This window comes from Canis lupus, chromosome 1 (assembly GCF_003254725.2).
Source record: "Canis lupus dingo isolate Sandy chromosome 1, ASM325472v2, whole genome shotgun sequence".
Classification (NCBI taxonomy): Eukaryota; Metazoa; Chordata; class Mammalia; order Carnivora; family Canidae; genus Canis; species Canis lupus.
The window spans coordinates 37,528,663-37,541,572 of NC_064243.1; the positions used below are offsets into that span (position 1 = coordinate 37,528,663).

Here is a 12,910-nt window from a genome sequence, read left to right on the forward strand (position 1 = left end):
AGGGGTAAGACAGGAAAAAAGGACCCTTTGCCAGGTTGTCTGATAGAGGGAATTTAATATAAGAAATTGGTTCTAAAAGTGAAAGAGGATACCAGGGCACCTCAAAGGTGAGCAACAGCAAGAATCATCCTCATCCTGGGCCAGAGGGATTTCAAGGAGGAGTCACAGCTGCTCCTGAGATGCCCCCTGAAGTGGGCATGAGAGGATACCTTGGCTTCTTCTCTCTCCTTCTCTCCAATCTCCCATTAGGTCCTTGCATTTTGTTGACACCACCCAGTAGACATTGGCAAGAAAGCCTGGACAATGTAGTTCACAGGTTTCCTTGAGACATGAAAACTAAGCAAGACTTAAGTGCTAGTGCATTACTGGGAAATAGAGTCTCAGAGGTCTAAGAGTGAAGGGAAAGGGGAGAGAAGCCATGAAAGCATGGGAAAACACCACCACCACCACCATCCCTGAGGTGATGCTTTATTGAGCCAGACGCCACTTCACTACACAGAGCTCTCTGGACAGGCTGCTCAAACTGTCTCCTGGAGCAAGGAGGGGAGAAGAACGTGTGCGCCTGTGCTACCATTTTCTACATCCTGTGGTCAAAGTTTGCTCATAGAAAGTAACATCATCTGATCCCTTTAGGCAGCTACTGGGGAAGCCAGAATCAGTCTCGTTCGTGGTCTTTTTTCAGATTAGAAACATTCAGAGGACCAAAGCCTCTGTAGGTCCGCTGCAGTCTGGTCTGGGGTTCTGTTGTGGTGAGTACAACGGCGGCAGTTCTGAAACCCAGTGATGGAGTCATGGGAGAGACAACGAGGCAATGAGCCAATAGTGATAGAGGCTGAGGTAAGGGCTGCAGATGTGTCCAGGTCTTTCTAAGGGCCAGTGGCTAAGAGCCTAAGAGAGAGGCACAGGGAAGAGGATCTGAGGCAGCACACGTGTGGACAGTGGACCTACAAGCAAACACTAAGGGCCTGGCACGAGCCTGTGATGGGCTCCTGTATCAAGCCTGCAGCAATTTTTCTTGATGTGGTGAAGGGCAGGAAAGAGCTGAGAAGGGGTGGGAAGGCAAAGGGAACAGTGAAAGGAATGTGAAGGGAGACTATAGAGGTCTGGGACAAATGTTTATCAAGCATATTCCTGTGCAAGTACAATAATAGATGCATTACAGACAACACTTTAATGATCCCTAAAACAACTCCTTTAAAAAAAAAAAAAAAAACCTTTTAAAGTAGATATTATGGCCCCATTTTACCGTTGAGGAATCTAGGGCCCTGAGGGACTGAGTCACTGGCCCCAAGCTTTCTCAAGCTAGAAAGTGCCAAAGTGGGCTCCAGCCAGCCCAGAGCTCTCTTCATCCTACCATCTCTAGTTGATCAACTACCTGTCATTAGAGGGCCTGGTATATTTCCTACAAATGCAAGCTTCAATTGCTAAGCCTTATTTTCTCAGTAGTTCACAATCAAATTATAAATAGAGATCCACTTTAACAGGGCATAGAATCTAGAATTGAGGAAGCAATATTAGTGAAGGAGCTTGGGAGAGTTTAATAGCAGCAGGGAAACCAGCTGAGGAGTCGAGGGAAAAAACCCTGCAGGTTGCTTTCACTGACTCCTATTCTTTCTTTTCCTCCTCTTCTTCTATTTTTTTTCTCCCCCTTAAGTTTGCCTTTGGGTTCTTTACTTTAAGAGGATGGTTTTGGGGCTGGGGGGTTGGGTATGAAGAATGGAGAGCCCTGATTCCTCCTGCTCTCACCCAGCCAGTCAAAACAGAATTCTGGAGAAATTATGTGAATGTACAGAATAGATCACAAGTGTTTCTTCATTTACACATGCCATACTGTCATATAGTAAAATACATCTTACATATGTATAGAAAAACCCAAGTACATATATCTTACAAATTACAGACTTTGGAATTAGATTAACTAATTTCCTTTCAAGGGATAAGTCTGATTCTTTCCTATTTGTTGGCATTTTCTATTGGAAAGATAAAAATTTAGTTTCAAAAGGTGTTAGCAATGTGGATCTCAGAAGATTGCTTAACTTAATGCTGCTGCAGCCCCTTGCTCAGCTTTAGCTTCCATGCCACTCTGTTTCCCACTCCAGTTAGATCAGCAAAGAGGCCAAACCACAGATTTGTTGAGTATCAAACTAAAAGGGACATGTTCATTTTCATCGTGATCCAAGATGTCTTCAAAGAGGAAAGGAAGCTAGGACATTCTATTAAGAAACCATTTACATTAACCTTTAATTGGAACTATGTGTCCTTAGATTTAATAATGCCATATGCATGATTAGGTAATGCTGCTAGAGGAGTTTGTCTCTGGTTTTTCTGTAGCTAAGTATAGTTACTTGAGAGAAATTGTCAATATAGAAAACTTTGAGTTTCTAATAATATCCTTCTTTAAAAATATGATTGCTAATATTAATTTTCACATTGACACTATCACCTTTCAACATAGGCCAGTGATTAAAAAGCAGCCACTTTGTTGTAGATCTCATACTTCAAGACTCCGCAGAGATTAGGGATGAGAGCCTCACATTGCAGAATACTTGTCATTTTTAGCAATCTAAGATGATCCCTTTAATGTCTGTTGTTAAATCATTCTTTCTGTAGCCTCTTTAGCATCATTTTCCTGCTCTTGAAAGAACTCTCTCTATATTTACAGTGGCTTACTTAGCCCAATTCCAGCATTACTCTACAAGGGATGCTGTTTTTCTGAATGACTGGATACCCATTTTGGCCAAAATCGTCAAGCAATTAGTACCACCCTACCTTTCCTAATGATAAGAAAATAAATGTGATAAGGATGAATTTTGTAGGATAGAACATATATTACTTGCCAGCAATCCTTCCTATTACTTTATGCAAAAAAAGCTACAGGAAATAGATGTGTTTTGGACCCATGCTCTTAATCAAAGTTGAGAAGAAAATGTAGGCAGGTTATAATGTTTGTACTTCAGGTTATAACACACTTGCCAATCTCACAATTAAATATCCTTAGAGAGAAAAACAACTTTGGTAATGTGATAGAATATGAAACATGCATTATGCATGTTATTATGCATCAATATTGCATTATGTGAAATCAGATGAACTTTGAAAAGTATTACCATGCCATTTATTCTGCAATGATGGAAACATTGCAAAATTTTTGTAAATATAAAAAACCAAAGAGAGGCTATAACACCATTTCCTACTAATTCACTACCTGATGAGATACTGTCCCTTTGATCTCAATACTTGGGATTGAGAAATTAGGGAAGTGGGGTGGGAAGAGCATATATGATGCACCCCCTTCCGCTCTTCCTTCCCTCACAATTGAATCTGAGTAGCTCACCTGCCGAATTTCTTCTAGGTCACAATATGGATCATGCTGGACAAATTATTAAATTTTATTTTATTTTATTTAAGATTTTATTCTTTATTTACGAGAGATATAGAGAGGGAGAGGCAGAGACACAGGCAGAGGGAGCCCGATGCAGGACTCGATCCTGGGACTCCAGGATCATGCCCTGGGCCGAAGGCAGGAGCCAAACCTCTGAGCCACCCAGGGATCCCCGACAAATTATTTTATATTCAGTTTTTGTATCTGCAGTTGCTCCGAATTCAGAGTTCAAAATGTGTCATATGTTTGTAGATATTTTTGTTTTTATATGCTAGGCCATGGCATTTGGAATAGTTTCATTCTCCTCTAGTGCTTGTGCTTTGAAATTGCCTGAATATACTTGGATATGGAAGAAGAATTTTGTCTTGAATTTGGTGGCAAGAGAATTATTTTATTTTTTTTTATTTTATTTATTTATTTATTTATTTATTTATTTATTTATTTATTTATTTTAAGAAAATTATTTTAGACTAATATCTACCTCAAATGTTCCCATGGTGCAAACAGTCATTACTCTCTGGTCACTAGGTAGCTTGCACGGGCATGTCAAGGCCTGTTGCCACTACCCCGCCCACCCAGCCCCATCTGCCTGAAGCTTTCAGAGATTTTTTTTTTTAAGTTATTTCATGCCTACTAACTGTGAATTATCTTTGAATACTTCCCATATCTGTATGAATGTTTTATTTTTGTTCAACTTTCTCCCTATTTGCTAGTTAATAATTACCTCATTTTTTTCTAACTTACAAATGTGAAAAAACACATTAGATTGACCCTCATATATCCACCAACTACAATCAGTAATTGTGAATCCTTCGCTGTATTTTCTCTCCTTTCTCTTAATTTTTTTCTCCCTCTCTTTCTGTTTCTCCCCCTATGTTCTCCCTGAGCCATTTGAAAGTGAGGTGCAAATATGAAACTCCATACTTTAATACCTCAGCTTGTGTTTTTTCAGAAAAAGATTATTCTCATACAGCCATAAGCTGAGCTAAGTAACATCATTGACCACGACAGTCCCATCCACCTCTGTTTTCTCTTTCTCACATTGTGAATCAAAGCAAATTACTCATTTAATCTGTTCATATTTAATGTAGCCATTTTGGCAACCAGTGAAATGATGATTTGGTTTGTCCATTATGTAATACTTTCTAAATTCCACTGCAGGATGGCAAGATCTGAATATAAATTGCCCACAGGAATATAAAAAAAAAAAATCCTTTATCTGAGAAGCTTGTGATTACATAACAGTGATATGATCTTCTCAGCAACTAAAAGCCTATTGGCTATTAGTTTGAAAAAAAATGAAGACAAAATACTTTTTTTTGATATCTTATTGTGCATGTGAAAACATGAAATTACTAAAGTCCTTCTGGATGAGGAGGAAACTGCAAGCACTGGTCATAATGAGAAATTCTGTGGAATTATTAATTTATCCACAGCCACTTTGAGTAACACCTACATCTTTGCCTCTCCTACATTGACCAGAGTCTGTGCCAATCACTGATTTACTGAAGTTGTTGGTGATCACCTTAGCTTCAGACCCAGCCTGTCTGCCAATTTTTGGGGATAAATCCTGATAGGTGCTCCTGCTAAATCACATGATATTGTATAGTGGCAGTAGCAGTTCCATTAGTTTTTGTAAGTAAACATTGAAGTGTCACATACATACTGAAAAATAGAGAAGGGAGCATAAATATGTTCTTAGTACCAAATCTTTGTTCTAGCTGTCCCCTCGGCCTAAAACACTTTTTCCACTAGACATACTCAGGGCTTATACCCTTGCCCTCTTCAAGTCTTTAGTAAATGGCAATGTGTTAGTGAGGTCTTACCTAACCACCACATGCAAAATTGTGTCTCCTTATTCCAGGTGTCTCCCCACCCCCATCAGGGTTAGGGCCATCATGAGACAAGTGAGGTACCTAGGGCCCAGAATTTAAAGAGGCACTCACTCTCAAGGTTATGCAAGTGCAGGGTGCATACTTACACAACCCTGAAGGGGCTACACTTGCCTTGCCTTAATCCCTGCCCTGCACCCTGTTCCTCTTTCTCACCTTAGTTTTCCCAAAGCCCTTCTCTAGAATAATAGATAATATTAACCCCCTCCTCAAGGATGGTGTTATTATTCGTTTTGTTCTCTGATTATTTCTAGCCTTGACATAGTGCCTGGCACCCTGTAGACACTCTAAATGAAGGTCATAAATGAATGAATGAATGAATGAATGAATGAATGAATGAATGAATAACTGAATGTATATGTTCTTCATAAGCATTTGGTTCCTCCTTCTATCTGTCTATCTAACACATTACATTAGATTTTGAGCTCCTTAGCCTTAACAATTGGGTTTTTCAAAAATTTTTTCTATGTGTAGTACCATGTCTATGTCACCATAGACAAAGTTTGATTAATTGAATATATATCTACCAACCTCTGAGATATAATTTTGGTTCTCAGCATAACATGTCATCACTCTGGCAGCCATTGTTACACTAGGAAGAACCTAGCTTTTGGAAATAATGGAGATAACATGATAGATTTGCACAAGATATGAATTCCTTCTGCAGCTGCTTCCTTATCTGCAAAGTGCACATAATTAACTCCACCCTATGGAGCAGTTGTGAAGGGTTAGTGTAATTCTGTAGAGAGGTCCTAGCACACAATCTGGTTCAATATATGTCCGTTGTGATGATTTTATATCACTATGCCATTTTTATTACGTCTTCCCTGTAATAAATTATAGGGATTTTTTCATTGGTATTTTTTATTTAGTTTTTCTAAGGGTTTCTTCACTTTACTCTTTTTTTCATTCTTTGAAGTCATTTCCATTTCTTTTATTTATGTCATAGTCTATATTATTTTCCTCTTTTCTTCCTTCTATGTTATTAAATAATTAATGTGTGCAAAGAGCCATGCTAGTGATGTAGGCAGGCTGGGTCCAAGAACCCAGGTGAGGGTCCCACAAGACCAGCCAAGAGCCCTTGGCTTCGTGTAGTATAGAAATCAAACATGAAAAAAAAAAAAATCCAGGGACTGCAGAAAGGGAATAAGAGTTTATTGAATAGTGTGAATGACAGAGAATAGCAGACAGAGTGTCTGGGACTCGGAAAGGAAAGGAGAATGAGTCTTGTTATTGTTTGAGGCTAGGGGTTTACATTAGAAAAGGGTCTAGGATACACATTTCTTCAGGAATCCAGGGTAGGTCCAATCAAAGGTGAGCGTCAGGTGAACAATAGGTGTTATTCCATAAGTTACTGAAACTAGGGGTACTGATGCCAGTATCAACCAAAGTTTGTTTGAAGCTAATCTCCTGGAACATGTTTGGGATCTGGCTTTTTTTTAGTGTTATCAGTTGTTTGGGGCCTAGGACAAAATTCAAAGAATGATTAACTTTTTTATTTCCCCTTTTGGCTTATTTAGAGGCAAAATACAGAACGTAAGTAAACGGGGACTAGTAGAAAAACAGCAGAGGTGGAGCTTTTCTAAAATAGAGTTCCTTCAGCTGCTCCACTTCACTAGCAGGCAGAATGTAAAGGAAACTTAAACAGGGCCCCTTCCTTCAAGGAACTCAGTGCAGTGGGAGAAGAACATCCATATTCAAGTTGATTGTTGCCCCAACTCTCTTTGTGGGGACAGAGGAGGGCAGGGCTAGCTCTTCTCTCATGCAGCTGATTCTCCTACATCATAATTAGAGTAGACTCATTTCTTCATTCTCTTTAATCTTTCAGGCATTTCTCTTCTGAAGAAAATTTTCTGTTTCCTCTGAGTCACAGTTACCTATCCTTCATTATATTCTCTTGATACTATTTGTTTTCTTTCTTTCTTTCTTTCTTTCTTTCTTTCTTTCTTTCTTTCTTTCTTTCTTTTTAAAGATATATTTATTTATATGAGAGAGAGCACACTCGCATATTGGGGGAAAGACGGAAGGAGAGGCAGAGGGAGAGAACCTCAAGAAGACTCTCCAGGGAGCCTGCAACCTGACATGGGGCTCTACCTAATGATCTGAGATCATGACCTGAGCTGAAATCAATACTCAGACACTTAACCACTGAGCCACCCAGTCACCCCTCATTCTTTTTCTAAATAAAACCTTAATTTAAAAAAATCCATTTTAGGTTACTTTAGAGACTTAGTCACAAAATGAACACTTGATTTTCTTGCATAAATACTTTAAGACTCCTACAGGGTGTATGTAATTGAATCATGGCATTGTATGTACCAGCAGGTCACTTAGTCTCAGTAACAATAAAGAGGACTGTGTACACAGGACATAAAGAGTCAAAGCAGACTTAGGCCCTTAGTAAGTCTTGGTCCTTCAAGGGCAGTTTCAGTAAAATATCAAAACTGTTATTGCAGCTCAAAGCTATCAGAAAAAGTGTTTGCTTGTAACAAAAGTGAAAAAATACTCAGTTACTGAATAAACTATAGTAGTCCCCTCTTATTTGGGGGATGTTCCAAGACACCCTCCTCCTCGTGAATGCCTGAAACCACAGATAGTACCAAACCTGATATATACTATCTTTTTTTCCTAGATCTACATACCTATGATAAGCTTTAATTTATAAATTAGGCACAGTAAGAGATTAACAACAGTAACTAATAATGACATATAATAATTACAATATGCTGTAATCAAAGGTTTGTGAATATAGCGTCTCTCTCTTTCAAAATATCTTCTTATACTGTACTTGCCTTTCTTCTTGTGATGATGTGAGTTGATAAAATGCCTATGTGATATGATGAAGTGAGATGAATGATGTAGGCGCTGTGATGAAGTGTTAGGCTTCTATTGACCATCTGATAATATGTCAGGAGGATCATGTGCTTCTGGACAAAGACTGACCATGAATCAGGAGAAGCCATTATATGTGCAAAAAAAAAGTCAGTAAGCATGACTCATAAAAATGCAGAAAATTTAAAAATAATAATAGTCATGCTATTGGGGAGATTTGGGCATAAATTAGAATTAAAAAGAACTGTATCTGAATGAAACATATCTATTATATGGATATGAAAAAATTAGAGGACAAAATCTAACTTGTGATAATAAAATACCAACTGTATTTCAGCTACTAGAGAATTGTAAGTTAGGCAATGTTTGAAAGGATTTACTGCTTCAGAAATACTGTCTGGAGCTTGTAATGTATCTGCCCTTGAAAGTAGTGACACAGATGGACCGATGGAGAAAAGACCTTCTGAATGGAAGGTAATATTCATTATTTTATTAAAACAAATTTATTTGTTTACTGTATGGCTCCATGTGAGAGCCATGGATTAAAACACACATATAAACGTGCACATGTGCATGCATGCACACATGCACACACACACATTCTTTCTTTCTCTCTTTTTCTTTACAACTCTATTCTCCATAGTAGTCAAAATACTCCTTGTAGAAAGCAAGTCAAATGAAACACAAATTTGATGATGTCTCTGTTGTACTTGAAACCTCCTTCCAAAACAAACAAAGTAAACAAACAAACAGTTACGTGGACATTAATGAAGACACAGTGAGGGGCTGGCACAGAAGCTCTGTCCTCATTTGGCAGACTTATGTAAGAAATTAATAACAGATAAAGTTAGGTGCAGAAACAAGACCGGGGACTAAGTGAATGCCTGACTAAAGAGTATACATTGCAAAGGTATTGGGGTGAAGAGGCACTAAACTTCTTTGAGTGGCCTAATTGTATTTTTAAAAATGATTCATTCAATACGCATCCATTGACCACTTACTGTATGTTTTTGTACATATCTGTACTTTGATGACTATGATCTGAAAACAATGAAAGTCAGCTTGGTCCCTTTTCTTGAGGAGCCCATGAGCTATTTAGGTGATCCTGGCAGCTCTGTGCAAATTACTCTGGAGCAAGAAGGAATTAGAGCATGTTGTATGATTAAGAGACATGGACCAGAATTCAAGTGTAAATTGATAAAATTTCAGCCTAGAAGGGTGACTGAGCAATGGAAAAGACAAATCAGGGGCACTTGTGTAGCTCGGTCAGTTTAGTACCTTACTCTTGATTTTGGTTCAGATCATGATCTCAGGGTTGTGGGATTGAGCTCCCCTTTGGGCTCCATGCTGGACATGTAGCCTGCGTAAGAGTCTCTCTCTCTCTCTCTCTCTCTCTCTCCTGCTCTGCACCTCCACACCCTCTCTTAAAAAAAAAAAAAAGACAAATAAGATATTACAGACATTGTATGCCAAAAGTACAGGACTTAGTGGCAGAATAAAGAAGGAGTCATAAAATATAACTCTAGGCATCTCCTTTTTCATTATTTATTAAAGGGATAAGCTATTCATTTATTCAGTCATTTAAAATATAATTTTAAATACTTTCCAAGTGCCAGTTACTCACAGGCTCTACCTTCACTATTCATTCTGCATAAATAAATTTGTTTAGCATTACCACCTTTTGAATTTGTTGAATTAGTAGCATTAATTTTATTGTAAGAGAAAAAGACAAAGTTGACTAAAGGAATATACAGTATTTTGTGATGGCTTTTATGGTACTTTTATACCAGTTAAAATAAGAAAGCAGTACTCATTTACTCAATTTTTCTCATATCATTTAAAAATTATTTGGAATATAAATTTTCCGTGCTTATTTTGACGTTGGAGGGAGTTTTTGTTTTTTTTTTAAGACTTAGTCTGTTTCTACTTTCTAAAGTTATCTGAAAGTAAAAGAAGAAAAAGAAAACCTTTTACGTTTTCTGAAAATATACTATCATTTGATACTTTATATGTAATTCTGAGATAGGGATATAAATTTTGGCCTTCTCTGTGAGATTATAGTTTTATTTTCACAAAGGCTAGAGTTTATATGACTTTTAAGGTATAGCAATATTTACAGCTTATAATGTCTGATTTTGCATATGAACACATTTAGTAAAGTTTAATGTATTTAATATTTAATTTATTAGGGAAGAATTTCTGCTTGTAGCCATTAAATAGTAACAGAGCCTAGGCTGCCTTTTGATGTAAACAACTAGAAAACTTGAAATAATATGTGAAATAACTATGTTCAGACATTGGAAAATGGTGTATGACCTTGATTGCAGGGAAGTAAAGGCAAACAAGGCAAACCCTAAAAATTACTCAGGCTTTCTGCCTGGAGGCAATTTCCTTGTTCGATAAAGGAGAACACAGAGCTTGGTGATTTTGCTAATTCAAGAAGACAGAAATCAAAGTTTAGGAAGGCCAAGGCAGAGAGAATTTGTAGTGTTGTGTAAGGGAGAGGAAAACTATTCAGAAAAAAAGTCCCAGAAGTTGGCAGTACGGATTCTCTTGAGCATTTGACTGAACACCAATCTGCACATGAGTAGCGCAGAATTCAAAGTCTGGGTGAAGGGCAGCCCCGGTGGCGTCGCGGTTTGGCACCGCCTGGGGTGTGATCCAGGAGACCCGGGATCGAGTCCCACATCGGGCTCCCTGCATGGAGCCTGCTTCTCCTTCTGTGTGTGTCTCTGCCTCTCTCTCTGTGTCTATGAATGAATGAATGAATGAATGAATAAATGAATAAATAAATAATTAAATAAATAATTAAATAAATAAATAAATATCTTTAAAAAACAATCAAAAAGTCCGGGTGAAAAAAAAATTCCCGGGGAGCTGGAATCCCAGAGTTTACACAGATCCAGGAATTGCTTCATTTTCCACAAGCCAGAGTGGAGATACCTTGTTGAATACACAAAGAATACACAAAGAATTAAGTAGAAACCCCAGGTGGTCACACCTTAATAAGGCTTAATTATTCCTAGAGACTCTTCTAGACTTGTCCTAAAAGATTAAAAACTGCTCAAACTGAGTCACAAGTAGTTTAGCTGCCCACCAGAAAAAAAGGCCAATACTTCTTCAAGGAAAAACATCCAGCACAGTATACCTACATGCACACAATGTCCAGCATCTGGTCAAAATTTTCATTTCCAGCCACACCAATGATTGTATTAAATGTAAATGTATGAAGCACTTCAATAAAAGACAGAAGTTCTCAGACTGGAGATGAAAGAAGGACCAAAAATGTGCTACTTATAAGAAAGTCACTTTGAATGCAATGTGTTTTGACTTTCTTTGCTACTGTGTCAAGTGAAATTTGCTTACCAAACAGATTGAAAATGGGAGAAAGTTTAAACTACTCAAATAATAAACGATTCTTCAGTAATTTGGGACTAGTAATTTTTCTTCCAACAATTTATGTAATCTCTAGTTAAGCTCTCTAGAGCAAGTCACAAGGCCAGTAATAGGGGTGACTTTCTTACCCATCATTCTGTTTTTATGTCTATAAAGTTGCTCAGACTTGCATAATTATAAAGTTCCATAATTCCTCAGATTTTTGAATTAATAAGGTTTTATTACATAAGAACTTTTGTGGTTAAACTTTGCTCTTTCAGAGAAGAAAAATTTATTTTTATTTTTCTGAGAATAATACAAATGAATATAAATAGTAAAATTCAACTATTTCTCTTTTTTTAACTCTGAAAAAGATAATGTCATCAATTCCCTTTATAAAAGGCATTATTTTTGACAAGCCTCCAAACTCGGCATAGAATAAACTGAAATTCACATCTGAACTCTAAGATAATCAGGTATATTCAGATGCATGTTATGTACATGTGGAGAACCTAGGTGGTTCTTCAGCATATAGGATGTTCTGAAGAATTATTCTTTTTTCTAGTATGAGAAAAAGTCCATACCTGAAATAGAAGACTTTCTGCAGAGACCATCTTTAAAGGCATATGAACTACCTTTATGTTACAGGTCATCCGGAAAGGAGAAGTGAGTTGCTGCTGGATTTGCACGGCCTGCAAAGAGAATGAATATGTGCAAGATGAGTTCACCTGCAAAGCCTGTGACTTGGGGTGGTGGCCGAGTGCAGATCTAACAGGTAGGAGCCACTTCACTTTAGACCTTCGTCCCAGACTATGGGCCTTCTCAATATGCCCATTGTTTAAAGTATGAGTGAGCAGCTCATGTGTTTTTGGATGTTTATCTATAGTGTACACTTTTTAATGCTTATGTCAAAGAGCACACAGAATCTCTCATAAATTTTCCATGATTCATATTGAAAGGGAAGTTCATTTTTAAATCTAAATAAAAGTATATTAAAGGGATATTCTAGTATACTAGTTGCTTTCTGTTTTTTTCTTTTTTTTTTTTAAGATTTTATTTATTTATTCATGAGAGACATAGAGAGAGAGGCAGAGACACAGGCAGAGGGAGAAGCAGGCTCCATGCAGGGAGCCCGACATGAGACTTGATCCCGAGGGCCCAGGATCACACCCTGGGCTGAAGGCGGAGCTAAACCGCTGAGCCACCTGGGCTGCCCGCCTTCTGTTTTTCATTTTTAATTTTTATTTGAAGATACTTCTAGTCATCTACATTTATATTTGCAAACATTTCTTGAACATCTGTGTGTGAGGTAGTATTGTTTGCGCTAAATTTATCTTGCTTTATTACTTTATTTTGCTTAAAACTGATTATCAGGAAAGAAACATGTAAAAATGATATAAAACTGTTATTAATATAATAGAGCTATTTA

At 37.6% G+C, this 12,910-nt stretch overlaps 1 protein-coding gene across 7 annotated transcripts in view; it reads left to right on the forward strand.

Moving 5' to 3' along the window:
* GRM1 (glutamate metabotropic receptor 1) overlaps positions 1-12,910 on the forward strand; it is a 394,410-nt gene that overhangs the window by 334,623 nt on the left and 46,877 nt on the right. For all 7 annotated transcript variants that reach the window (XM_025422500.3, XM_049113507.1, XM_025422504.3 and 4 more), the window contains one exon: positions 12,130-12,256. In XM_025422500.3, the coding sequence (XP_025278285.1) occupies positions 12,130-12,256 (127 nt within the window). The remainder of the gene's footprint in view (positions 1-12,129; positions 12,257-12,910) is intronic.